Raw genomic sequence first — 25955 nt, forward strand, 5'->3', positions numbered from 1 at the left:
CCCAATACACCCCCTACTTTCTACCACTAGCCCTAAAAATGAAGCCACAGGTGTAGGGTCCTTGTAATCTTCCCTAGGGATTGGGACACCACTTGCTACGTCACTGCGTGGTTTACGTTCGGGTACGTAAGCGACTGCGTAGTTACGTTTGCACATACGTCACACCATATCAGGAAGCCCAGAGCTAAAAGCTGTTTTAATTTCAGCTGTAGCGCTGTTAATATGCCACTTTATTAAGTTTTAATATTTTTTCAGGCGTAAAAGTAACCGTTAAGATCCCCAACCTGGGCTCAGTTTATCCAAATAACGCCTGTTAAGAGATTTGATCTGACGTTTACGGGATGAGAAGAGCCGCCGGTTTGGGAGCTGATTTATGGTTCCGCATTAAATCGACGCAGAGCCTAAGGCGTAAGGTACGGCGTACGGCACGTAACCTACGCCGTAAGCTCTGTGTTGGTGTAACGCGGAACCATAAATCAGCCTTTATTCTGGCGTGATCTTCGCAACAACGGGTAAACGAGTGATTATGTACATTCACTGAGTGAATATTATGAAAGTCAAATATTTCTCACTAGAAATGTAATCAAAACGCATTTTTATGCAGAAACTAGCTCAAAATGTTGATTTTATTCACTAAAAAATAAGAAATGTCCGCCATGTTTGTTTTTTATTATTTAGTCTGCAAATGATGACGTAAAACATTCTGGGAAATTTTTTCAGATTCATACCCCCTAACCCTGGTTTTCCCCACTCCCCCTAGATGAAAAGAGGAATTGGCACACCACTATCCTCACGGAAACGCGCAAAATTTAGGGGTAGGGCTGAAAAGTAGGGGTAGTGGGTGTATTGGGACTGGCCCTATGTTTTGGTCCTTTAGTTTGGACCCCAGACTGTCCAGGAGCTCAGCGACGCCCTGGTCCAGATTGGAGGACAAACTTCAGGACATGTCTGTCCCTCCATTAGGAGCAGGCTGTGATGTTGCATGTGGGTCCCAGACAAACTCCAGACTACCATGCTGAGTTGTTTCAATTAAATTTCTGCAGAATAGACTAGTGGCATCATTTTCTCACTATGCTTTCTGGAGCGTTTTTGAAGTCAGTCCCCAGTAGGATCATAATTTTCATTTCCATCAAATGATGTTGCATCCTTTCATTCCTCACACATCAAAAAACCCACTTCAGTTCAGAGATCCAGCATTTTTTTCCATATATTTTCAAAGCATTCCCTTTTTTTTGAGCTGTGTGTTTAAAATATATCCCAACCATAGTTGGATCCAACCAGACGAACCAGACAATGATTCAGGTCTTTGGCTTCGGCGATACACCAGGGAGGTACTCGCTTGGTTGTAATTTGCAATTTTAGCCACTTGATGTCATAACATCCCACACACTGGAGCTTTATTGTCAGGTGAAAGATTGATCCCAAATACAGGAGACCACAGAGGCAGGACTTGTCAAACAAAACCCTTTTATAATAACAAAATGAGCTGTGATGGCAGGAATCACCAAAACCAGAAACCGAATTATGGGTTAATTAATTAAAAGCAAACCACAAAGACAGAACAGATGAGTGACCAACAAACAGACAAAAAGGAAAAAATCAGTAATGGCATCATATTAAACTATCAGGTTAACACATTTAATATTAAGTCAAGTGCACAAAGTAGTCTACCAGTTTTAGGAGCTGCATAAATAGCCATTTTGTTGACTCTTTATCCCGTATTATCAATATTTTAGTTGAGATGTTTATTTAACCTTTTTCCTTGTAGTTTAATACTTCTACCAAGCACCAACTTTCCAACTTGAAGCCAACAAGGCAGTACAAACTAAGGTTGTGGTTCTGTGACTAACCACTAGGGGATGAAGTGAGTCGATCTCCACTGACCCTCATGTTAAACTGTCCAACTTTTCAGCCGAATTGAACATATTTACAACCGATTAAAAGACAAAAACAAACGACTAACAACAATTTGGTCTCAATTGTTTGATTTTTTTTAAATTCATCATAGATGGTGGGGATTTTTTTTAAATTTATGGACAGATTTTATTTATTTTTATTTTTGTTTTGATGTTCTACTTTTATTTTTATTTTGTATCCTAACTTTCTTATCTTTGTATCTTTATATGGGTTTTTGGCTCTTGGGGTGTTTGATTTTTAAATGACAGTGTTGTGTGTGTGAGATGGAGATGTCAATTGTTTGTTTTATAGTGTATTATTATATTATGTTATGAGATCTCATGGGATGTTAAACTATAGTATTATTATATTGTTATATATTATAGTATGGTGACATTAATTTGTTATGTTATAACATTATAAAACGTATTATGTTATATTAGGATATTATTATATTATTACATGCTATTATAGTATTACATATATTACTTTATATTATATCGTGCTATATTATATCACCCTATATGATAATTATTTATTTGTTTATTTATTTTTCAAATTAATATTCTTTATTTATTTATCTACTTTCATTATATTATTTACACACACATGCACGCGCGCACACACACACACACACACACACACACACACACACACACACACACACACATACACACATACACACACACACACACACACACACACACACACACACACACACACACACGCACACGCACACACACACATATCATTGTAACTCGATGTCATCTTTTGTTGTTGTTTGTACTGTACTTAATAAAATACATACAAAAAAAAGAGATGTCAGTTTCCCCGAGGGAACCTCCCAAAGGGATTAATAAAGTCCTCTGAATCTGAAATTGGATAAGAATGAATGCAAAATAACATTAATTAACATAATAGATTAGCACAATTGAAGCAAAAAGTAGATTTAAACTCCCTAAAATGTGATATTCGTTCAAATGAAGCTGAGAGTGATATTTCAACATGAAAAAAACCCTAATTCTCGTTTTTTTTATTGATTGATTGATTGAAATCTTTATTTTGACCATATTAAATAAAAAAGAAAAACAATTACACAAAACATCAGAATAGAATTCAAATAAACAATCATTAAACAAATCAAAGGGAAATAAACCTTCATGCTCGAAAAGGAGTAGGGGGAAGTAAAAAACTTATAAGGTCCTATCCCTTGTTTCTTTTTCAATTTTGCTTGAATACAAAATAAAAATAAATATAAATAAATATAACAGCAAGCTTTACTTTCTCAAAAAATATACCTGTTATTACATTATAAAAATATTACAGCACTTCATTGCAATGTTATACCTGAGCATTATAAATATTATACCTGAGCATTATAAATATTATACCTGAGCATTATAAATAAATTATATAAATAAATGATATACCAGAGCAATTATAAATAATATACATATACAACAAATGTTTTGCTTGTAGTTCTACATGTCTTTAATTTAAAATTAATCGGTTCCCTTAATTCACATCTCCCCTGTCTTTCCTGAAACATTTGCTGTATTTGTATTGTATATGTATTTGGTAAAGAGTTATTTCTGGCTTTGTATTATTTGTGGCACAAATAATATACACAATTACTACAAATAAAACACAAATTTTGTGCTTTATTTGTAGTATTTGTGTTGTTAAATTGAAACCAACGCTTTAAAACTCCAAGTCCCAGCATGCCTTGCGGCGGCTTCGGCGTGTGCGCCGCATGCAGGACAAATGTGAGTGTTTGGAGGCGGAGAGTCAGTCGAGTCGGACAGCAGGAGGAGCTGACACCGACAGAAAACACCGATTCAGAGAAACACCGCTGTTGCACTTATCCACACAATGCAGCTTTGAATTACGGCCGGAGAAGCGAACATATGCTCTATTTCCATGCAAGGCGTGTGGTTTTTATTTCTTCCTCATGCGTGAATAGAAAAGGTGACACACGGACACCGCGACAGAAAACCCTTCCGAAAAACAGCGAAAGGAATCGCAAAAAGAGGTGAGAGGAAAAAGCATTGGTGGCTTTTTTAGAAACGCTGGAAAACTGTTGCTAAAATATGGAAAAACGCTCCACGTATTTGGGCTGCATGAAAGTTGCGCTGGATTGAAATGACTGGGAAAGCGACGTTTAATGTTTAATTTTTGGTTTTTGGTTTTTCCTTTTTTTTTTTTTTTTTTTTTTTAAAGGCATGCATTTGTTTAAGCCAGTCTGGTCGGGATTGTTAAAGGGAAAAAAAAGCAGCCCATAGGTGTAAATCCATCTAACATGGGTGAGGTTGGTCCATACAAAAGACTGGAGCTGCTCCGGCCGGTCAGCTGGGCTGGACGGTCGGGGTTTTTTGGATATTTTGGATATTTCTGGGGTCGTTTTCCGTTGGGAAGATGCGAGCTTTGACATGCTGGACGTGAATCTGGAGCTTTGTGTTTGTGTCGGAGGCAGGGAGCGTCTCAGGGAGCCGCAGCTCCAGTCAGACCTCCAGATCTGGCAGCGCTTACAGTCACCTGTGTGTGTGTGTGTGTGTGTGTTTTGTGTGTGTCTTGGTGGGGGTGTGGGGGTGCATGCACGCATGCATGCGTGTGTTTCCCTGCCTGTGGAGTTTGATGAATGTTTTCATTTGTTCAAGTGATGGACAGCTTGAATGAGAAGATGGTTAAAGTGCAGTTTATAGAAGAGAAAATGATCTAATCAATAAAGATTGGCCATCAACGCTCCCCCATTCAGGGATTCTGTAATCTAAATTAAGTAGTATTACATCTCTGGTCACTTTCAAGGACTGTTAGATTCATTTTAAGGTTGAGTTACCTTCCACTTCTACCCATGTACAGGAAAGGTTTTTTTTTTTTTTTTATTTCACATTTAGAGCCCCCTCCCTCCTTCCCTCCCTGCCTCCCAGTTCTGGACGGATGTGAACTGTTTGGGATTTAAAGCCGCATAGGAAGGAAGAGGGGATCAGTGGATAGACTAGAGAAACTGGACGAACCCTGGCCAAGAATTTAGTTGCAGGGCATGCATGCATGCATGCATGCAAGTATGCAAGCATGCAAGCATGCATGCAGGAGTGATGTGGGTTGTGGAGGATGAAAGCCCCGAGAAGAGAAGCAGCCTGCCCACCTTCGATAGCTGCAGGAGGAGTGGCTGTTCCCAGTAGTAGACTGGCTCAAACTGTTGCTGTTTTGTTGATTGAAATGGTTTGTATGGCCTCATGAAGACATGTCAGTACTAAAGTGTTTTATTTTTATTTTTTTTCATCATTTTTTTTTTGTTTTGTTTTTATTTGGTCTCTGTTTTCCAGGGAAGGAGCCAGGCCGAGCCAGTTCTTGGTGAAAGTGACTCTGCGCTGGCAGCCTCCGTCGTGTTAATGTAATGGAAACACACTTTTGGTCGGCGGCGTCTGAAATGCATCAGTGGAAATGTATGGAGGGCCTGCGGGGCTGATCGCATCATAGGTGGCCCGACTTTGCCGGCGGGTCGACCCCCAGAGCCAGGTGAGCTACCATGCCCAGCGCCAGGCCGGCGCAACGCACGCGTCACAACAGTGAGTGCTCCGTTCAATCAGTGGGAAACCTGAGAAGGAAGTTTGTGGAAAACCCCTTATTCCAGCGCCATTTTTGATCTCCTTTTGTTTTTCTTTTTTAAAAATTTGACCTACATATTCTTGGAGCTTCCCATCGCTCGGCTGCTTTTTCCTGCCATCTGCAGCAGAAAGGCTCTTTTTCTACTGGAGTCGCATCCTTTTCCTGGCTTCTTTTTACCACCGGCACCAAGGACACCCAACTGCAACCCAGCTGACAAAATGGAGGTTAAAATTTACCACCAGCTTTTGTTGGAGCTGAAGATGTGTGGGGCAGAATGAAGGGACTCCTTTGAGGAGGAGGAGGAGGTGGTGGAGGAGGAGGAGCACGAGTTCAAAATGGCCCAAACCAGTTTGCTGCAGGGGAAGCGCTTTTACTGCCGGGAGTGGGTCTTCCACAAGATCCAGCACTGCCTCCAGGAGAAAACCAACAACCTGAGCGGAGGAGTGACCGGCAGCACCCCCAGCAAGCAGCCGGTCCCGCCGGGGCCCGGCGGGGCCGTCTCCGTCCCCGGGAGCCTCACGGCGGCGGGATCCGCCAAGTCCGGCAGCTCCTGGGGAGTGCTGCTGGTGGGGGGGCCGGGCAGCGGGAAGACGGCGCTGTGCACGGAGCTGCTGTGGCCCACGTCGGCCCAGGGAACCCACCGCGGCCTGCACCAGCAGAGCCTGGCCTTCCACTTCTGCCGGGCCGACGACTCGGACACGCTGTGCGTCGGCGGCTTCATCCGAGGCCTGGTGGCCCAGATCTGCCGCAGCGGGCTGCTGCCGGGCTACGAGGAGAAGGTGCACGACCCGGCGGTGCAGAGCACGCTGCAGCCCGGGGAGTGCGAGAGGAATCCCACGGAGGCGTTCAAGAGGTGAGCACTCCGCATGTGTGACCGTGTTGTTCAGGCTGCTGTCAATGTGATGGAGCTCATGCTGCTCTGTGATTGGTTGTCAGTCTTCATCTACATCTTTAGGAGCTGGTGAACTGAAGCAGATTTATTTTTCCATTAAACAATTACCTGTTGAAGCTCTTATATCCTGAGGATTACAAACGCAGCCTGGCGTGTATCCCGTGTTGTCCTGACATCTTTAGATGACTATTTAATGGCACTTTTCCACTAGTACCTACTCTGGTCGACTCAACTCGGCCTGGTTTCTTTTCCATAACAATTCAGCACCTGGAGCAGAAGCTGCTGTGACGTATTTGATTGTGTGATCTAAATGAAGAAGACAAAAACACTAAAGATGTAGAACCTGGAGGAGATGATAAATGTGCTGCTGGGTCTGTGGCTTGTGTTCCATATCAAGTTAAAAAATGAGAGTGAGAGAAGCTTCAAGCAGCAAAGCTTTTTAATGTTTTTTAGTTTGTTTAGTTTGTCCGTTGGTAGCCGCGAGCAGCTGTGAAGTGACAGAGCTCCTGGTGGATCTGGTCGTTCCTTATCGCCCATCTAGATCCCTTTTTAATTCTCTCCTCAGCACCAGGTTTATAAACAGGGGTGCACACAAGCCAGGACTCGAGGGCCAGTCTACTGCACGTTTTAGATGTTTCCTTGCCTCAACACAACCCTGATAGACAAGGCTGTGTCACCAACAGCGTTGTGTAAACCTTGATGACATGTTGATGACGACCAGTGATTAGAATCAGTTGTGTTGAAGACAGGGAAACATCTAAAACATGCAGTAGACTAGCCCTCGAGTCCCGGCTTGTGTGCACCCCTGCTTATGAACATCTGCACCTCAGAGTTGGATCACCAAACAGACTTTTGCGCTGCCATTGCTGGTGGAATAAAATGCACAAGAAGCCGCTGTCAGAGTCGGTCTTTCTCTGATTTCCTCCTCTTGACTCAGACGTCTGACTCCAACCCCCCGACCAATCGGTGGCCTGTAGTGTGATGACGTCAGATACAGCCCGACTCAGCCGCTTAGAAACTCGGCAGAATAGATACAGAAAAATTATCTACTCGGCACAGGTAGACCCCTAGTGGGATAGCTCCAAACCGAGTGGAGAAGAGCCGGGCTGAGTAGGTACTAGTGGAAAAGTGCCATAAGTGTTTTGTAAAGCTGGGTTTGTTTTGACTCCGGTACGTCCCAGTAATGAAGGAAATCTAGGAATTTGACTTGGCTGGTAATGTAAAAAGCACACTAGCCCCTCCCCCCTCCCTATCTCCCCCACCTCCTGACCCTGATGCTCCCTTCCCCCATTTTTTTCTTCTTTTCCTCTCCTCCTCTCGCTCGCAAACATCCCATAGCTCCGCCTCAGCAGCCTCTCCTCCTCTTATTTGATGCCACAGCCGCTTGTTTCCCCCCTACACCCCTACACCCTCCCCTGGTGTGGCATGCTGGGTGGGACTGTCCCCGCATGGCTTCTGATTCAAGAAAAGGTCAGATATTTTTAAAGTCTCAGACGAGCTCAGGTGGCCAGACACTCACGAGGAAGTGGCTTTGAACTGAGTCACGGACTTGAGTGACGGCGCCGTTGGAAAGATGAAGTGCTCACTCGGGGCCGGAGTACAGTAGGTCTGAGTAGGGCTGGGCCATATGGACCAAAAGTCATATCTCCATATTTTCTAGCTGAATGGCGATTCTCGATATTTTTTCTGTGACATAATTGGGGTTTCCCCAAAAACATTATAGCATAGCATCTCTGTTAGCTTCTCTGTTAGCTTCATTTTTTTCTGAGGCAAACCCTTAAAAAAACAGTCAGTTTTAATACAAAGCCACGTGCCAAATGTCACACAGGTACATTTATTAACAGAGGTCTGCACAATATCAAAATGTATTAAAAAGGAAAAAAATGAAGCAAAAATAAACTGCCTGCATATATAGAATAAAAATGCTTCTTGAATAAAATAAAACAAATATCCCTTTCCCGCATAACAATTAAATTAAAATACACTGTGCAATTAATACAATTAAAACGGTAACAGGCAGACTTTTCCACTGAGGTTGACAGTTGTGCAAATAACAAGACATTTGTGCAAATCTCAAATAAAACATGTAAACAGATATTGCATCTCTTTGAGCAAATCTCAAATAATTACAATACTCGATATTTTTTCTGACATAATTGGGGTTTCCCCCAAAGCATTATAGCATAGCATCTCTGTTAGCTTCATTTTTTTCTGAGGCAAACCCTTAAAAAAACAGTCAGTTTTAATACAAAGCCACGTGCCAAATGTCACACAGATATTGCATCTCTTTGAGCAAATCTCAAATAATTACAACAAGTCAACTACTGTACATTTTACAGATTTTGTGCCAGGAAAACTAACCTGTCAACACTGTCAGGTTTCAGCACACAAAGGTACTTTTCTGCCAGCGCGAAGGGTCAGCGTTGATGTACAGTCAATTTGTCACAAAATAAGCTGTATCGATATAAACAATATTGTCTCGTACTATATCGCGTTTGAAAATATATCGAGATATATATATATTAAAATCTCGATATATCGCCCAGCCCTGGGTCTGAGGACTCCCAGCACCCGGCCCAGGCCCGAGCGCGTAACCCGAGCAAGATGGACCGGGGGGGGGGGGTTTAAAGGGAGCTGCACGTGAGCGTGTGTGTATGCGGGTGACTTGCACGACTCGTCTACTCTGTGTAGGTCAGGAATGCAGCACCGAACACACACACACACACACGCTCTCGTCTGGCCATCTGGTGACACTTACTGCAGCATCTCAGCATCACACACACTGGGGAGCGGGGTGGAGCGGGTCAGACGCTCAGCGAGGTAAATCATCTTTTAATGTTCCGCCGAGTTCAAGCCATGCACTTTATTTCATGTTTTTCTTTTTGAATAACCCCGACCCTTGCAGAAGTAGACTCTCTCTCTCTCTCTTTCTCTCTCCTCTTGTCATCTGCTCGTAATCATGTGGCCTGGACCGATCGCTCTGACTGCAGCTTGACCCTCTCAGATTAAAGGCAGGCTATTGTTGGGGCATAAACAGAGACCACTCACGTCAGGCCCCGCTCTGCGGCGCGGAAGACTTCCACGACTGTTTGCACACAGTCGCTCTTACTCACCCCGAGTCATCAAATATCCTGCAGCACTCCGAACCCCCAGGTCCTAAACCTGTTGTTATTTTTGTGAGCTACACGAGCGCTTCGGTGGCTGCGCGATCCCCCTGGGGATCCCCCTGGGTGTCCCCCTGGGTGCCCTCCTGGGTGCCCAGGAGTTTGTTTTTTTTAACCCAAGATGTTATCTGGCTCGTGTTTGCAGCGGAATTTTTATATAGTTATAGTTAATATTTATTTCAGTCAATCACAAACATAAAAATCAACAAATAAGATAATTCAGATTCAGAAAAACTTTATTTATCCCCGAGGGGCAATTGCAAGACAACTGAGCAGCAAGACGTTGAAAATATCAAATAGAATAATAGAATAAAATAAACAGATAAATGGGGCATGTCTCGTTATGTACAAAAAATATATAAATATAAGAATGTCAAAAAAATGTACAATAGAGTGACTGTATTGGTATAAATAAAAGTGTAAAGTGTATATGACACAGGTTTTTCCCTGGTCAACATTGTGATTATTTTGACTGAAAAGGTCTGGGCTTGAAGCATAAAGCTTATCTTGCCCACCTTTCATCATAAGTCTACACAAAATAATAATAGTAGTAATAATAACAATAATGACGATGATGATAATAGTAATAATAATAGCTTAAATAACTGTAATAATAGTAATAGTAATAATGATAGCTCTGAAAACAGAAAGTGAAAAGATGCTAAGGAAACCAACAAAACCAATTTAAGTTGTCATTTTACCTCATGCATGTGTACATTCTTCTTTTACAAGAATAAAAACAGAATAAAAGCAGAACGGAACATGGAAGAGTCCCAAACGTAACTATTTTCTCCTCCTGACTGACAGTAGCCCCTTTCACACAGAGATTCCGCAATATTGGTGTAAAGAAGTCCTGCCAATACGCCGCCTTTGTTGGTTCACACAGAACCATACAACGCCGGCATAACGCCGCTCCCGTCTGTAAATTCACACAGCATGCCGGCGTTCCGCAATCAGAGGCGTGACGACAGCGTCAGCGTCTAGTGGCATGCCGGCATGCCGGCTGTGTCATTCACACAGACCCCGTTTCGGCTCTGTGACTACCTCCGCTGCCGGCTTATTGGTGGGGCCACTTGGCCCCCCCATTCCGCCTCCGTGACTTTCACACAGAACAGCGAGGCGGCTTAAAGGCGCAACGTTCCCGCCTCGAACTGGCTGTGTGAAAGGGGCTACTGTTTATTACGATCAGGACCGCAGGAGGACAAACGTCACAGAGCGGTGTGTTCTGTTCTGGTCCAGCTCACCCAGGCTTGTGTTTGAGTCGGTGTTATTTGCTAGAGGGTCTTGTTTGAGACCTGTTCCTTGGGGTGGGGGGTGGTCACCCCCCCCTCCCTCAACTCCCTTCCAGCTGTGATTTTAAACATTAGCTAGTGAGTGAGGGTAAGAGGCCCCGCCAAATTCTTCAGCTCAGTCGAAGACAAACAAGCGTGTTTGTTGGTAGTAATCGCCACTCACGTGCTTTAGACGTGGGTTTACAACCTCTGCCCCCCAACCCCCCAACTCGATCAATTCCTCTAATCCAGCTACGTCCTGCATTTGAAAAGTGTGAATTTTTCACATTTATGCTGAGACCGGTGCCCCCTGCCTACGCTGTGATCAGTGCTGGTTTGTGTTCACGGACGTCCTGTTATGTAAATGATCCGTGCTGGAGGAAGCACAGATGTAACATTAAAACCACTTACTGCTCAGGTCGTTACAGTGCAGAGTTGCATTGGAAAACACCTGCACCCGAGGGCTCACGCGGATGCGACTTTGACACATTTTTGAAAGAGTGACACCCCTCACCCCTCAAAATAAATGACCACGGCGCTCCTCTGCTGCAGCAACTACCTCAGTAAATGATCAGAAGTTTGTCATTATTGGACTGTTTCAGAAAATTAGAATATTGTGATAAAGTTCTTTATTTTCTGTAATGCAATATATAAAAAAAAAACAAACAAATGTCATGCATTCTGGATTAATTACAAATCAACTGAAATATTGCAAGCCTTTTTATTATTTTAATATTGCTGATTATGGATTACAGTAGGGCTGGGCGATTTTGGACAAAAATAAAATCCCGATTTTTTTTTTTTTTTTTTTTTTTTTTTTTTTTTTTTCCCCTGTAAACCCAATTTTCGATTTCGATTTTTTTGGTAAAACTACGAAAGACAATGGAATAAATTGTTTCAAATATTTTATCTTTATTTTGAAAGAAAAATAAACAAATTTCTCTATTGGGAATGAAGTGCAACTGAAAGATACTGTAAATCCTCGAGTTTAGTAAAGTGACAACATTAACAATCTTCTTGACCAAACAAAGTAAAAAAATCGATTTTCCGATTTTCCTTTTTTTAACATCGTCTTGATTAATAAATCTGATTTAGATTTAAAATCGATTAATCGCACAGCCCTAGATTACAGTTTAAGATTCCCAGAATATTCTAATTTTTTGAGATAGGATATTTGAGTTTCCTTAAGCTGTAAGCCATGATCAGCAATATTAAAATACTAAAAGGCTTGCAATATTTCAGTTGATTTGTAATGAATCCAGAATGTATGACGTTTTTGTAATTGCATTACAGAAAACCACAATATTCTAATTTTCTGAGACAGTCCTGTATAGCTGGTAGAAGATAGAGAACAGTGAGAATCCTGATATGAACTCTAATCGGATATAAATGAGCTAATCCAGTTAGATTAATGCAGGAAAAGTTGCATCAGGTGAAGAGAGGGAGGTGGTTCCCGCGTTGCCGGTCAGAGCTGAAAATCCCGCTGCCTCTGACCCAGCGAGAGGTGTTTGATTAGAGACCAGTCCATGCACTTTTGGGGCTGCAGCTCTGCAGAAGACGGTCGGAATAACTCGACTTTTCACCGGCGGCCTACTGAGAACGCTCTTAGCTGTAATTAATAAGAAAACTGCAAACAGAGGCGCACCTGTGCAGATGAAACGGATTGATTTGGAAGGATATGTGTGTGTGTGTATAAGCCGCACCGTGTCTTTTCATATCTTGTTTGCGTTAATATTAATTGGGAGGGACAGAGTCCAAGTCCGCTTGGCCCGGGTCCAGGGTTTCCTCCACCTCCACGCGTCTTTGATGTCGGCCGGTATGTGCCAGACGGAGCAGAGAGGCTGCAGAAGAACAGATCAGAGGCTTTTCACAATAAAACACTTGGAGATTCTTCACAACACTGGTGTGGAAAACTCTGGCCGGTGCTTTTAATGTGGGGATTAAAAAAGGCAGTTGAAGGTGATATTACCTTCATAATTGGGTTGATATGACTTTAATTTAGTTTTTTTTCTTTTTATTAGAGTAAAGAGTAGGAATGGGTGATATTTTACCGTTCATGATATACCGTCAAAAAAAAATTCCCCACGGTAAGAATTTGTCATCTAGCGGTAAAAATGATAAATTCCTGTTGATAACGTTTTTGTGTAAAGCGGAAGGAAGGAAGGAAGGAAGGAAGGAAGGAAGGAAGGAAGGAAGGAAGGAAGGAAGGAAGGAAGGAAGGAAGGAAGGAAGGAAGGAAGGAAGGAAGGAAGGAAGGAAGGAAGGAAGGATGGAAGGAAGGAAGGAAGGAAGGAAGGAAGGAAGGAAGGAGTTTTCTTGTGTAACAAACATGGCGGATCTAATAGATTTATAGTTACAAAGGTGGAGTTGAATTAGAATTTATTTTTTTTCATAAAATGTTTCATTTTTATCGTTATCGGGATAAATGCCAGAAATGATTGATACATTTTTTAGTCCATACCGCCCATCCCTAGTAAAGAGTATTTGGTGACTCAATTCAACTTCTCAAGTGAAGTGTTTATTGGTCAAAAGATGATTTCACAATAAAACACTTGGAGATTCTTCATAACACTGGTGTGGAAAACTCTGGCCGGTGCTTTTAATGTGGGGATTAGAAAAGGCAGTTGAAGGTGATATTACCTTCATAATTGGGTTGATATGACTTTAATTTAATGTTTTTTTTTCTTTTTTATTAGAGTAAAGAGTACTTGGTGACTCAATTCAACTTCTCAAGTGAAGTGTTTATTGGTCAAAAGATGATATGCAATGCCTTCAATATGCATAATTGACTTTTTTTCGCCCCATTATTTCTCAGACTATTGTCTGAAAAAGTAACCTGTGTATCATCTTATCGTTCCAGCGGTGATGTTAATATAACAGGGATAAACTGTCCTTGATAACGTGGTGTAATGTGATTCATTAGAAGGATAAATGGCTTCCGGCATGAGCCACATCTCCAGATAAAAGCCAGTCTCATCTTTCGTCTGCCTTTTTTTTTTTTCTTTTTTCTTCCCCGCTTGAAGTCTACAAAACTAGCTGACACTTTGCCCAGACAGTAAACACGATACTGGATGGGTGAAATCCCTCGTCATCGCTGTTATTCAAGGGCTTTTTTACACGGCCGCCACGGCGTATCGTCAAGGATTTTATTGCAATACGATGCTGTCGTCCGTTTATCACGTCCTTATCTGGCCCGTGTCTGTCTCTGCTATCAAAGGTTGTGTTTTGACTGAAGTCCTCCGGTTTGAGTCGTTGTTTTTAAACGATTAGCCGGCCTCCTGTCACCCGGCGTGCCTCACGTTCTCCCGTCATAGTCCAGGGGCCAGAGCCCAAAATTTCACTTTTCAGTACCACTCAAGGTGACCAAACTTGCTTATAATTTTTGAAAATATCCATGTCTGTAGATGATATTTTGGTATGGTGGCAGCTGGATCGTAGTTCATGAAGTTACCCACCCCCTTCAGGTTAAGGGGTTAAGAAAATTACATTTTAGATGCTGGTGCATATCCTGGTTTAGACTCATGTACAGGAAATCTGTCAATGTTTCACAATATTGTCTTTGGTATCATTTTAAGCATTCATTCAAGCTAAGATGACCAACATAGAGGTCACTGCAGCTCTTTAAACTATAAACAACACACATTTTTACACAATTTTCGCCTAAATGATATACTATCTTTTAGCCGTGTTTCATCTAGGAACAACAGAGACACAAAATACCAAAATTGGAATTCTCACAGGACCATAAGGATTCAGGAAATGTATAATATACCCCTACTATATCATTGTTGCAGGTCATTGTGAGCCTTAAACTAGAAGAGCATCATCAGGCTCCTATGAAACAATAACAGCCACTACTAGGCTAACGTCACAAACTGGTCTTTATTATGCAAATACACGACATAAAAGACATAACAATGAGATAAGGAACCAGGTTAGTTTTATAAACATTAGAGACACAAAATACAACAAAAAAAAATACAAAAACTGGAATACTCACAGGACCATAAGGATTCAGGAAATGTATAATACACCCAATTTAGAATAATCAATTAACCTGAAGGGGGTGGTAACTTCATGAGCTGATAACTCTGATCCAGCTGCCACTCAGGAAGGTTTTCATACCAGAATATCATCTACAGACATGGATCTTTTCAAAAATCATAAGTAAGTTTGTCACCTTGAGTGGTGCTGATATCTGGTCTGGCCCATGGACTATCAGGACAGGGGAGCTGCCTCGGACCAGGCCGGACCGGGTCATATAAGCGGCGCCGCAGCCAGGAGCGGCTCTTTAATCCTCGCCGGACTCGGCTGCAGCTTGATTTGTTTCTGTTTCTATTTTTAAAGTCTCACTTTGGAGGTGATTACCGACTGCAGCTGAAATTTGTGAGGGAGATGTGAGCTTTCATGGCAACGTTTCACAACCCCCCCCCATCCCCTCGGCACGTCTGCGGAAGAATTTGATTATGCACTTCAGAGGTTTCTCTAATAGATGGTTCGCATGTTTGCAGCAGTTTTCAGGAGGAACAAACAATTTCCTTCATGTTGATCAGCTGTCGGTTCAGACAGGAAGTGACATCTTACTTCCTGCTGGGAGATGTCAGGGTAAAACCATCCGCAGCTTCCCAGGAGTTGGTGCAGGAGTGCTGTTTTGTCTTGACTTTGACTGATGCATGTGGGGCAGCCCTCTTGTTGGTTTGAGGGGGGGCTGTAGCGGAGCCAGAGGGGGGGCCCACAAGCTCATAGGGCCCAATGATAGGGCCCCGTTTTATGTGTTACGTTCATATATAATGGTAAATTGTAGGTAGGGCTGGGCGATTTTTGGACAAAAATAAAATCCCGATTTTTTTTTTTTTTTTTTTTTTTTTTTTTTTTTCCAAAAAACCTGATTTTCGATTTTGGTAATTTGGTAATTTTTTGGTAAAACTACAAAAGACAATGGAATAAATTGTTTCAAATATTTTCTCTTTATTTTTAAAGAAAAATATCAAACAAATTTCCCTATTGGGAATGAAGTGCAATTGAAAGATACTGTAAATCCTCCTTGAGTTTAGTAAAGTGACATTTACAATTTTCTTGACCAAACAAAGATGACTAGATGAGCTCTGTCTGTAATGCAGCCAGCTGCAAAAAAGGAAAATCGATTTTCCGATTCCGACTTGATTAATAAATCCGATTTAGAATTAAAATCGATTAATCGCACAGCCATAATTGTAGGCTATAATAACGATAAAATGTGCATTGTGTGGCCAGTGTAGGCTAATTCTTACTTTGTGTGAGCCAATGCTGATTGGCTGTAAAGCCTGATTTATGGTTCTGCGTTAAATTGACGCAGAGCCTACGCCGTAGGGTACGGCGAGGTTACGCGGCGATGCGCACCGTACGTGCGCATCGCCGCGTACACTACGCCGTAGGTTCTGCGTTGGTGTAACGCGGAACCATAAATCAGCCTTAACAGTTACAGCCAATTTGCCGACTCTGCAAATTTGCGGCCATGAAGGAGATGAGCGCTAAACTTTAAAAGAGGACTAAGTATTGGCGAGTCTATTCTCTGTTATAGAGCTCAGAAATGATTTTATAGACTGCTGTGTCTATATCTATCTAAATAGATTGTGTAATTTTAGACCAGTTATGTTTTTTTTTTGTATTTAAGCTGTATCAAAGATGGAACTGAGTCAGTCTGTGACTATCTGAGGCCACGTTTACACATAGCCGGGTATTTACAAAAACGGATATTTCCCCCTCTACGTTTTCAAAAATATCCTCGTTTACACGAACCCGCATGAATACACTGTTAAGGTGCTATGAGCATCCAAACCTGCAGGGGGCAGTGTAACGAGAAGCATAAAGTCATGCTAGCCAATCGGAATCCTGGAAAAAAACGTCAACAAATGACACGTGTGAAGCCTGAATAATATGGTTCCGCGTTAAATCGACGGCGTAGCCTACGTACGGTGTGCGTCGCCGCGTAGCCTACGCCGTAGGCTCTGCGTTGGTGTAACGCGGAACCATAAATCAGCCTGGACTGCCAGTTACTTCCAAGACGGAACGAGAGTCTTTCGTTTGGAGTGACAGAGAAGTGGAGTTACTTTTAAGTGTGACTTTAGAATATAAAACAGGTAAAATACAAGAAAATATTGACGGTGCCCAAACTAATTGTAAACACAGGTCGCACACATGACGCTGGTGACGTTTCTGTTGCATAATGTGACGTTCTGAAGCCTAAATGTCCGTTTCCCTCCGTTTTACAAGCAAACGTGAAAACAGAGTTTTTGAAAATCTCCACTTTGGCCGGAGTTTTCAGGAATGATTGTTTTTGGTGACTTTGAGCTCCGTTTTTGTGTAAACGAACGGTCAAAACGCATGAAAACACCACCGTTTTTGCTACGTGTAAATGGTGCCTGAGTTTTCAGCTCCATGTGATTGACAGCTGTCAGGCCTGTGTGTGTGTGTGTTTTTCTGAACAAGTTTGTGACTTTACTCTGCTTTCTGCAGCATAGGCCTATAGGCTTGCTTGGCTCAATAAAAGTTAGAATAAATGTTGTTTGATGGGTAGGATGAGGTGTTGTTGAACGTTAAAATGACTATCATAAGGGCCCATCGAGAATGCCCCGCCCCCTCTGTACTGAGACCCACGCTCCCCCACTGTGGGGGGGGGGGGTAAATGAAAGCTGCTCCCTGGCTTTCATGTCTGCTACTGAGGGAAACGCGCTACTGATTAAGGTCACGCTTTAAAATCCCAAAAGAGTTATTAAGAAGAGCAGAAGCGAGCGCTCCCGGTGTGACGCACCGACCCCGGCCGGGCAGATGAGGAGCAACGGCAGCGCCGGTCGTGACTCAGCAATCTGACGCCAAGCACTAGTTTGTGTGTTTCTTTTCTTTTTGTTTCTTTCTTCAGTTCATGTGTCAGCCTACGTGCACATGTGGGCCCACACAACCCAATCATATAATTGTTTTCCCATTAGTAAACTAGCAAAGCCCACAGTAAGAGGAGCTGTGGGTTTCTACTTACTCATCAAAGCACAGGAGGGCTGTTGCTTTTCTTTCTTCTTCTTCTCCTTCAAACATTTTGCCCACAGAGTTTCAGAAAATCGTGAGCCTTGAAGCCAAAGTCTGCTCCAGGTCTGTGTGGGTGTGATTCGAGCCTGTATGATTGATTGATTGGTGGCTCTGCAACAAAAGCAGACCCCCCCCCCCCCTGGCCCAGACCCCCCACACATATCTGTCGTCACATTTTGATTCAAACACTGCCCATCCGGATCGGTGAACGCCAGACGTCACCGTCAGCCCGTCAGCTCTCACCGCTTCAGAGCAGAATTAAAAACTCAGGACCATTTGGTCAAATCAGCAATAATGAGCCGAAAAACTTGATAAAAACGCTGAGATCGTTTTCAGATAACTGTCTGAAAGTGTCCTCGCCGGCCAGAGGTGGGTAGTAATGAGTTACATTTACTCCGTTACATTTACTTGAGTGAGTTTTGGGAAATGTTGTACTTTTAGGAGTAGTTTTGAATAGAGATGCACCGATCAGGATTTTGAGGGCCGATCACCGATCTCGAAAACCAGTATCGGCCGATCCCGATTTTGCCGATCACCGATCACAGCGTGAAATCCATAAATTTGCCAATATTGTTGTCTCATATACACGACGCTGACATTGTATTATTAGGTATAAAAATTAGGATATTATGTGTAAACTCGGCTTACAAAGAGTAAGTGTAGTTTAGTGGCTTCAGCTTTCCTGTGGTAATAATTATGTACATGTGACCAACACAGACAACAGCAGACATAGTACTCTCTCTTTGAAAAAAAGTTTGTAGCTTTTGTAAAAAAAAGTTTGTAGCTTTGTAAAAAGAACTGTGTAGCTTTGTAAAAAGTTTTTAGCTTTGTATCTAGAAGTACAAATATGTTTTGCAAGTACAAATATTTTTTTCACACACACAAAATATTTTTTGCAAGTACAAATATTTTTTGCAAGTACAAATATTTTTTGCACACGCACAAAATATTTCTACAAGTACAAAGTTTATTTACAGATACAAAATACTTTTTTTTTAATACTCCTTTTTTTTCCTCCCTTTTTTCTGCTGCAGCCAACTTTGAAAACTCAATATAGTCCGTGTGAAGAACTTTCAAATGTCTTATCAGCTTCGTTGTGTTGAAATTCTTTTGTAACATTCCTCCTCATGGTATCTCCTTTGGACACACTTTGCAAACTGCAAATTTGCTGTCCTTTTCAGACATTGTAAAACTCCTCAGGACCGCTCGGTCTGAGATGCGGGAACGCCCGCGCGGGCGGGGGTTTGTTGTTGTAAACGTCATCAGATCGGCCGCTCTGAACTATTATTTTCCGATCTCCGATCAAAGCCGATAGGGCCATTATCGGCCCGATCCCGATCGGGGGCCGATCGATCGGTGCATCTCTAGTTTTGAATCACTATACTTTTTACTTTTACTTGAGTAGATTTGTGAAGAAGAAACTGTTCCTCTTACTCCGCTACATTAGGCTACGTTGAGCTTGTTACTTTTCTTTTATCCCTTTTATCCGCGTACGCGTCAATCTCATGACATCACTGAGTGATTCTTTGGGAAAAATGTTTGTTTTTGCATGTTTTGTCACATTTACACAGACTCAAACACACACAGAGTTTCTATGAGTTCATGGGTTTGTTCTAGTTCTGCCTGGTTAAAAAAGAAAAGTACAAAGGCTGGAAATTTTGTGCTACTTGTGCTTAATTTATTTTTTTATTTTATTATTTATTAAAGTACTTCAATTTACTTTAAGATTATTTTAATTTAAGCCATTTTTTAAAATTAATTTTAATTAATTGTATTATTTGATTAAATTTGCCTGTAGATGATTATTTTGTACTTTTGTCTGTTTTGAATTGTGTTAAAAAAATAAATCAGACGTTACTCAACAGTTACTCAGTACTTGAGTAATTTTTTCACCAAGTACTTTTTTACTTAAGTAATTATTTGGATGACTACTTTTTACTTCTACTTGAGTCATATTATTCTGAAGTAACAGTACTTTTACTTGAGTACAATTTTTGGCTACTCTACCCAGCTCTGTGGCCGGCTCGTTCTTGACCCCGAGCGCTCTCTCACTGCAGCCTTTGGTTGTCGGAAATCTGTCGAACAGACATTAATCTGAACACCAAATCCAGTCTTGGCTTGTGCAGGAAACTGTAAGGTTTTACCTGTCGCTGGTGAAACCCTCTCTCCGACCGTGCATTTACACCAAGCGTGTGCAGGAGCAGGAGCAGAGAGTGGGATGGGGACAAAACGCTGGGAGTCTCAGTGGGATGAAATTTCAGATTCCTCTGACGGTATTGGGTGGCGCGTCAGGAATGCACACCTAGTCCGGTTCGGTAAAGTCTTGAGGGACGTGGAATATCTGAGGTACGAGGAGGAGGCGTCCTGCCCTCACTGGCTCGACCTTGGTGAACGCTTAGTCAGCGAATTACAGTGGCAAACGAGTATCGTGTTTAATGTTTGTGGTTTTAATATGTCCCAGATTGAATTTTAAATGGGGAAGGTAATAACATTAGAAGCTCGTTCAAAAGGGCAATTAAGGAGGGCATTGGGTTTGGATTTCAGCTGGACAACTCTCCAGATGACGCCTAAAACGCTCTCCGCCACACAAACAGTGTGGTCATTGTGTGTGACCAGTCCCATGACAGTCTGTTGAAACACAAACATCATAAGACTGAAAGATCAGCAGATATTAACGGCGATCAGTAGAGAGTGTCTAGGGGCCAGTGTTTTTAAAAACAAGCGGTTTTATGTGTTTGAGACCATCCAGCTCTGGGAAACTCCGGACTCGAGAGGCTGCAGGACGCTGGAACTGAGACGGCTGCAGGCGTTTGTTGCTTTTAGGGACTCGGAACAGACTTGATGCTGGAAATCCATCAAAAAAACCTCTGATTATTTATTTCGGGCAAATCCTCCTCTTTTCAAGAGCAGCAGCAAATGAGTGTATTTAGGGATCTGTGTTTGTCACATGTCTGAATGTTTGTGCTCAGAGGGACTAGGAATCCATCCGATATTCTTTACTTTTAATGCTGACTAGGCCTGTGTTCAAAAAATCGATTTCCCAATTCTAAATCGATTCTCATATTAATTCCTAAAAATCGATTCATATGTCTAAAGATCGATTTTTTTTTTTTTCTTTTATTTATTTATGTATTATTTTTTTCATCATTACATTACAACTTTTGGTTATTTTTTTGTTTATCCCCAAAAAAGTAATGTTTTGTTGGACACGAGAATAACTGGTGCCATGTTTTTGCCTTTTAAATATGTTTTTAAAGGGATGAAAACATTAAAGTGTTAAGTTATAATTGCATAAATTGTCTATATTTCATTACTTTATATACTGTCTTGGGGTTACATTTGCAAAAAATGCTAAAAACCAAATTCTCAAAAATTAAAAACCAAAATAGACCGAAAATGGAACAAATAAAAACGGAATGTGGGAAAAAATAAAAGCGATTTCATCCGTCTCAGTTTCCTCCCTTGATCTGTTTGGTAATTCTGACCCACATGATGTTTCTGAAAGCAGTTCTATCAGCATTCTGGGAGCTGATTGGTCCTTACAGCATCATTAGCTGCAATACTTGCTGTTTAATCTCAATATAATACTAGTAGTAATATTTTGCATAACTACAGTCATATAATTCATGCAACAGCTCAAAAAACAGTTTTAATAACACTAACCCAAATCAAAATCGGAATCGAATCGACTCAAATCGTGATAATCGATTCTGAATCTTAAGAATCGATCCCCAGCCCTAATGCTGACACCAAAATACTTCATCCCGTCCATCATCACAGGGGTGATTTGGATTATTTTGAAATAGAAATCAGAATCGGTTGTAGCAGAAAAGAGGTTTAATGATCATATATTTGCGCTGCAAGTTGGCAAACCTTGTAGAGTACTGCTACTCCACAGCATTGATTTTGACGTTGTGAGGCACCGTGTCCGATGGCACCAGTGTTGTTTTCTGTGCCGTCAGTCCCAGTGAAAGCGGGTCAGTCCAGGCGTGGCACCAGCTGCAACTCTGAGAAGTTCCCTGGAAACATTACACATTTATTCTGGCGTTGCCCCTTTTATTAACATCTGTTGTTCACTGGAAACAGTCTCTCTTTTGGCTTCTGTCGGAATAACTCAAAAATGTGAATTTCTAATTAGTCTTTTACTCTTTTCAGCTAAGTTCTATGAACATTTGTATATTTTCTAAGCAACAGATTAGTTAATTCATCCTTTTTTAAAGAAATCAAAGAACTAGCAGTCCTCTTTTCCAGTTTTTAAAATGACATTTCAAGATGAACATTGTCTTTCGCTGCCTTTATTCTCTCCAAAGAGCCAAAGAGGAAGTTTCCCTATTCTTTGGGTTCATGCAGTGTTGTTCTGCTGCTTTTTCTAAAGCGAGAAAGACGGCCGGTTGTGTACAAGGAGGTGAGCGCTTTTGTCAAAGTACGAGACCGTCTCAGGCCTCGGCCTCTATTTGCACAGAGCTCAGCCTCACCCGGTCAGATGTGGCGTCGTTGACGTCAGACGGAGAGCAGAGCGGACGGCAGACACGCCGCTACACCCGGATCACTGCGTTTTATGATTCTCCAGTGCTGGCTGGTGTCGGTGGACGAGTCCATGACCACCCTTTTTTTTCCTTCGCCAAATAACTAATATCAGCTCTTACTCCTGTCTAGTTTCTCAAATAGAGAAGAAAAAAGAATCATGAAATACGTCTCCGTGGACTTGGCCTAAACCATGTCTGGGAAACTGAGTTATTACAAGCATAAATCTCTGGATTTTGTCAAGTGGAGTTCAGCCGCTGAAAAGACGAGGGTTATGTAAACCTGGAGAGAGAGCAGAGATGTAGCTTTTGGACTTGCCTGAACGGCTACACGCTAATGCCAGAATGCTATTGTGTCTGAATTAGGGCTGCAACTAACGACTATTTTAATAGTTGACTAGTCACCGACTATTGAAACGATTAGTCGACTAATCGGATAATTAGTATTTTTTTTTTAAATTTAGTATGAGGTTGCTTTAATTATGTGTCAAATGATAATAAACACAAGAAAGATGGCACTAGAGCCCTGATATAGCGGGACTGTTTTCTTCATCCTGCTCCTGCTGCATTTCGGACCATTACCGCCTGCAACGTGTGTTACACTCCCGCAAAACTCATGAATTTATGCCCGCATGGCGGACAATAATAGAGATGCATTGTTTTAGTGTCTTCTCCCGTCCCGCAAAAGAAATGTCCAGACAAATCTATCTGATCTAATGTTAACATGATCATTGTGGAGTTTGATGGATAATTGACAGTTCATAGGTCACCTGACTGAAAGTTAGATGCAAATCCATCATTGTCATGTTTGCACAAACCTATTTTCGCTTTTCGCGCTGCATCAATTACGATTGAGGTTATATAAACGACTAGGCTGTGAGTGGCTCAAATAATACTAATAAATGACATAAAATAAACAAAGTTAAGAATTAAACGAATTAATTTAATAAATGAATCGCTTGGCCATTACATTGCTGTGGAGGGAGAGAATGTTGCTGACCGACTGCGTCCCAAATCCCGCGTCTCATCCAAGATGCGCCCACAGACACTAAACGCAGTTTCTCCAGATATCTGACTTAATTTAATTTAAAATACTTTTGTCAGGCATAAAGCTCTCTTTTAAAGCCAAAATACGCTTAATATCTTACAAAGGCGGGTCCGTTTCGTTCAACACTCCGACGTGCTTTCTTTTCAAATGCATTACTGATGTGCTCCCGTGAAAAGCAAGGTCGGCTTTGCAAACTTTGCAAGTAATCTTTTTATTCGGGGTATCGAGGCTAGTATGCTCCCAAACTTTTGAAGTTTTTTTTACCCGCAGCTGCACTGAGACGCTATCGTGCATGCGCGACTCTCGGCAGAGATTGTATTGAAGTGAGACGCCTCACTCCATTGGAAAAACACGTCTGGCGACAATTGTCGACAATGGAATTCCTTGTCGACAATTTTGATTATCGATTTTTGTCGACAACGTCGACGAATCGTTGCAGCCCTAGTCTGAATTCATCTCTGAAATCAGACGTGGGACAGTTGGTGACAACTGTCGCTACGCCTCGTCCGGGTTTCTGACATTTACCTCTGAACAATCGATAAAAACTGAAGTGTTATTGAAGGAAAAGTCACACTTAATCTGCAATGTAATTAAATGGTCGAGGGACAACTTTGTGCACCAGTAAAGTTGTGACGAGTCTTTTCAAAGTCACGTTTTCCGGTTATCCTACAAGTCAAAGCATCCGTATCCCGCTGGATCCTGATAACTCAAACCCCCATTTCTAGATCTGGATTCTAGGAATCAAAAACAAACTGGCATTTTGAGAGTGAATGGGTCATGTGGGTTGATATGTGACAGGAAGGATATTAAATCCTTCTCTGAATTATACAGGGAAGCAAGCAGTGTGAATATGCTAATGTGGGAGTAATGGGATTTGTCTTGGCAGTATTGGTCACGCAGTGAAATCAAGTCGTGATGCTTTTTGGAAAAGGATGCTCCTGATTTTGGTGCTGTTGCACAGCTCAAAAAAGGAATTACAGTGGTTAAGAAGCCTGACATTTTAGCTCCAAAAGGACTCACCTTTTTTTGTGACTCTAGAAGTAAATTGTTATCCAAACCATAATGTCTCTGAGGCCGGTCCGGAGTTCTTGTAAGTGGTTAGTTTCCTCAGGCTCCCTGGATAAATAGAGCTGGGTGTTTTCTACTTAACTGAAATGAATATCACTTTTTGTAATTGTTACTCAAAGGAAACATGTGCAGTCATGTGTGAAAGTTAGTGCCTACAATTAAAATGCTGTGGTGCCACCTTGAGAGAGCAGCGTTTCCAACAACTGGACCAAAGTTCTTGTAGGACAATGAACGAGACGGGTGAAATTACACAGAAAGTTACTGCTGGAGAAGTTAACGTATCATACTCGTACTTAGTATTGCCCATATTCTTTTTTCACTTGACAAATACTAAAATCACAAGTTTTATTTATTTTTTTATTTTTAATAGTATTTATGTATAGGCCTGTGTTGAAAAGATCGATTCTCCGATTTTAAATCGATTCTCATATTAATTCTTAAAAAAACGATTCATGTGTCTAAAGATCGATTTTAAAATAAAAAAAATGGTTTTTTTTTTTCATCATTACATTACAACTTTTGGTACTTTTTTGTTTATGCCCAAAAAAGGAATATTTTGTTGAACACGAGAATAACTGGTGCCATGTTTTTGCCTTTAAATATGTTTAAAGGTATGAAAACATAAAAGTTTTCAGTTATAATTGCATAAATTGTCTATATTTCTTTGCTTTATATACTGTCTTGGGGTTACATTTGCATAAATGTTTAAAACCAAATTCTCATAAATGGGGAAAAAAATAAAACCAATTTCATCCGTCTCTGTTTCCTCCCTGGATCTGTTTGATACTTCTGCCCCACGATGTTTCTGTTTCAGTTCTATCAGCATTCTGGGAGCTGATTGGTCCTTACAGCATCATTATCTGCCAATACTTGCTGTTTAATCTCAATATAATACTAGTATTAATATGTTGCATAACTAGACAGTCATATAATTCATGCTATAGCTGAAAAAACAGTTTTATTAACAGTAACCCAAATCAATATTGGATCGAATCAAAGCGTGATAATCGATTCTGAACCTTAAGAATCTGAATCGAATCGATTCTTGATATTTGAATCGATCCCCAGTCCTATTTATGTAGAAAAACAGAATTGGAAATGGGTATCAACTTTAGCGGGATGTTATAAAGAGAACAGAATTGGGCCGACTCCAGGACCCTGCGGATCTCCATAATTAACTCTGTTACGCGTCACGTGTACGGATGAAGTGGATCTGGCAGCTAAATATGACTTAAACCAGTCCAAAGCAGCACTTAATCCTCTCGTAATGCTCAAATCCTCTGGTAGGAGCTCTGCAGTAACATGAGAGGGTTAGATGAAGGAAATAACGCGAGCATCTCTGTAACGGTCCCACCGGTGAGATTAAAACCCTGTCCACACTGTTAATAACTTCTTTAGAGAGCTTCTTTGTAGAGATGTTGGTAG

The 25955-nt window shown here is 41.5% G+C and overlaps 1 protein-coding gene across 1 annotated transcript in view; it reads left to right on the plus strand.

Annotated features, from left to right (window-relative positions):
• The first annotated feature begins 3701 nt into the window (after window positions 1-3701).
• The window catches only part of ankrd50 (ankyrin repeat domain 50), a 74599-nt gene continuing 52345 nt past the window's right edge, over window positions 3702-25955 (plus strand). The window contains exons 1-2 of the mRNA XM_061724758.1: window positions 3702-3928; window positions 5223-6358. Coding sequence (XP_061580742.1) covers window positions 5841-6358 — 518 coding nt within the window. The 5' untranslated portion in view covers window positions 3702-3928; window positions 5223-5840. The remainder of the gene's footprint in view (window positions 3929-5222; window positions 6359-25955) is intronic.

The sequence above is a fragment of the Cololabis saira genome, chromosome 7 (genome assembly GCF_033807715.1).
Source record: "Cololabis saira isolate AMF1-May2022 chromosome 7, fColSai1.1, whole genome shotgun sequence".
Taxonomy (NCBI): Eukaryota; Metazoa; Chordata; class Actinopteri; order Beloniformes; family Belonidae; genus Cololabis; species Cololabis saira.